General features: G+C 45.8%; 1 protein-coding gene across 1 annotated transcript in view; it reads left to right on the forward strand.

Annotated features, from left to right (window-relative positions):
• Nucleotides 1-2500, forward strand: part of LOC113650294 (homeobox protein cut-like 1) — a 30989-nt gene that overhangs the window by 21627 nt on the left and 6862 nt on the right. Inside the window, exons 11-13 of the mRNA XM_047805086.1 lie at nt 1-20; nt 101-197; nt 1022-1575. The exon at nt 1-20 is cut by the window's left edge and continues 29 nt beyond it. Coding sequence (XP_047661042.1) covers nt 1-20; nt 101-197; nt 1022-1575 — 671 coding nt within the window. The remainder of the gene's footprint in view (nt 21-100; nt 198-1021; nt 1576-2500) is intronic.

Consider the following 2500-nt stretch of genomic DNA (forward strand, 5'->3'; position numbering starts at 1 on the left):
CTGAGCGTCCTGCAGAACAGGTAGGACTTTAACTGGTCTCACGCTTCTCTTTTCCAGGACACTTACAGAATACATATAAGTGTATGATGTGTTTGTACAGAGTTCCCCGAGTCGGATGGACGCACCACTTTCTAGGCAGGAGGACGAAGAGAAAGACAGAGACGATGTCCAGAAACAACCTGTTAAAGACCTCAGTGGTGAGTGACGGGGGATGTGTTGGGATCTGATGAAAGAACCCAAGTGGATTACAGCAGGAGAGAAAAACTAGCTTAGGGAAGAATAAACAGGATGGGATCAGTGTTCATGGGCACTTATGGGTCACTTTATTCCCTGCAGGGGTGTGGGGGTGGGGTTGGGGGTGTGTGTAGGTGTGTGTGTGTGTGTGTGTTGGTGTGTGTGTGTGTGTGTGTGTGTGTGTGTGTGTGGGTGTATGTAGGGGTGGGGGGTGTGTAGGTGTGTATATGTGTGTGTAAGTGTTTGTGTGTGTAGGTGTGTGTGTGTGTAAGTGTTTGTGTGTGTAGGTGTGTGTGTGTGTATGTGTGTGTATGTGTGTGTGTAGGAGTGTGTGTATGTGTGTGTAGGAGTGTGTGTGTGTGTGTGTGTGTATATGTGTGTGTAGGTGTGTGTGTGTGTAGGGGTGTGTGTGTGTAGGGGTGTGTGTGTGTAGGGGTGTGTGTTTTGTATGTTGTGTGTAGTGTTTGTAGGTTGTGTTTATGTAGTGTTGTGTGTGGGTGTGTGTTTTTTTCATGTATGTTTGTGTTATGTAGGTTTTTTTTTTATTGTTTGTGTGTTTTGTTTTGTGTTTGTTTTTGTGTGTGTACAGGTCAGTAAACACCTCTGGACTTCTTCATAGAGACTCTGAATGTAAATCTAACACTAAAGCTGCTTTAATTGTTTAATCATCTGAAGTCAGTTATAATTGTTCTGTTTGTCTTTTCTTTCTTTCTTTCTTTCTTTCTTTCTTTCTTTCTTTCTTTCTTTCTTTCTTTCTTTCTTTCTTTCTTCTCTCGGGTTCATTCAGGTTCCGCAGAAAGCCGTCCTCCTTTCTCACCCCCTACCACACCTCCACCACCTGACCACGCCCACTCACAGACTCCACCCCTTCCTCGAGTCCTCCTGAAGACCAAAGCTCCACCTGAGCCATCCTGCTCGTTCTCTACTGATTTGTTCAGGCCCGGCTTCAGCGCCGCTTTTCCTCGACTCTCTGGAAAGTCCTCTCCCTCGTTTGTCCAGCGGACATTTGGTCAGAACCCGTACGGCTGTGAGCTGGAGGACGAACTGGACACGTCTGAAATCGCTCGGCAGGTGAAGGAGCAGCTGATGAAGCACAACATTGGGCAGCGTGTGTTTGGACACTATGTGCTCGGCTTGTCTCAGGGGTCCGTTAGCGAGATCCTCGCTCGCCCCAAACCCTGGAACAAACTCACAGTGCGTGGGAAAGAACCCTTCCACAAGATGAGGCACTTCCTGTCTGACGAGCAGAACATCCTGACACTGAGGAGCATTCAGGGACGACAGAGAGGTGACGAGCCGGAATACGTTAGCCTTAACTTACACTTAGTGTTCACATGGACATGAACACTTCTATATGTTTTCTGTACGGTTTCATCTCTCTCTCTCTCTCTCAAGGGGGGAGGGAAAAGGGGATTTGGAGGAGAGAAAGAAGAAAAAAAAATCAAATCAAAAAATAATTTTTAGAAGCCCTTAAAATCTCAAAAAATATTTGGGGAAACCTAAAAAAACCCCCCCCCCTTCAAAAATTAGCCCCAAAAAATTTTGTAAAAAAAATTTTAATCTCCTTTTTAAAATGGCCCCCGGAGAGAAGAGAAAAGGGAAAAAGAGAAGGGGGGAAAAGAGAGAGAAGGAGAAAAAGAGAAGAGGGGAGAGAAAACGAGAGCCCCGAGAGGGGAGAGAAAGGGGCGAGGAAGAGGAGAAAAGAAAGAGGGGGGAGAGAGAAAGAGAGAGAAAAAAAAAGAGAAGTAAACCCTTAAAAAAGGGGGGAAAGGGGAAAGAGAGGAGAGAAGAGAAGAAGAGGGGGGAAGAAGAGGAAAGAGAAGAGAGAGGAGATGAGAAAAAAGAGAGAAGAGAAAAAAGGGGGCGGAAAAAAGAGAAGAAAAAAAGGGGGAAAAAGAGAGAGAAAGAAAGGAAAGAGGCGAAAGAGAGGGAGAGGAAAAAAAGAAAAAATGAGGGGGGAAAGGAGAGAGAGAGGAGAGAGAAAAAAAAGAGAAAAAGGAGAGAGGAAAAAGAGGGGGAAAAAGGGGAAAAAAAAAAAGGGAAAAAAAAGAAGGCAAAAAAGGAGAGAGAAAAAGGGGGGAAAAAAAAAGGAAAAAGGGGGGAACCCCCCCCCCCCCCTCCCCCCCCACCCCCAAAAACCCCCCGGTTTTAGTTCACCATTAGACCCCTTTTTCCAAAAAAGCAGCTTGAACGAATCCCTTAAGCATTTTGGTTAAGAAAAAAAGGGGGCCCGGGGGAAACAAAAGGGGGGAAAGTCAGCTGCATT

This window comes from Tachysurus fulvidraco, chromosome 20 (assembly GCF_022655615.1).
Source record: "Tachysurus fulvidraco isolate hzauxx_2018 chromosome 20, HZAU_PFXX_2.0, whole genome shotgun sequence".
NCBI lineage: Eukaryota > Metazoa > Chordata > Actinopteri > Siluriformes > Bagridae > Tachysurus > Tachysurus fulvidraco.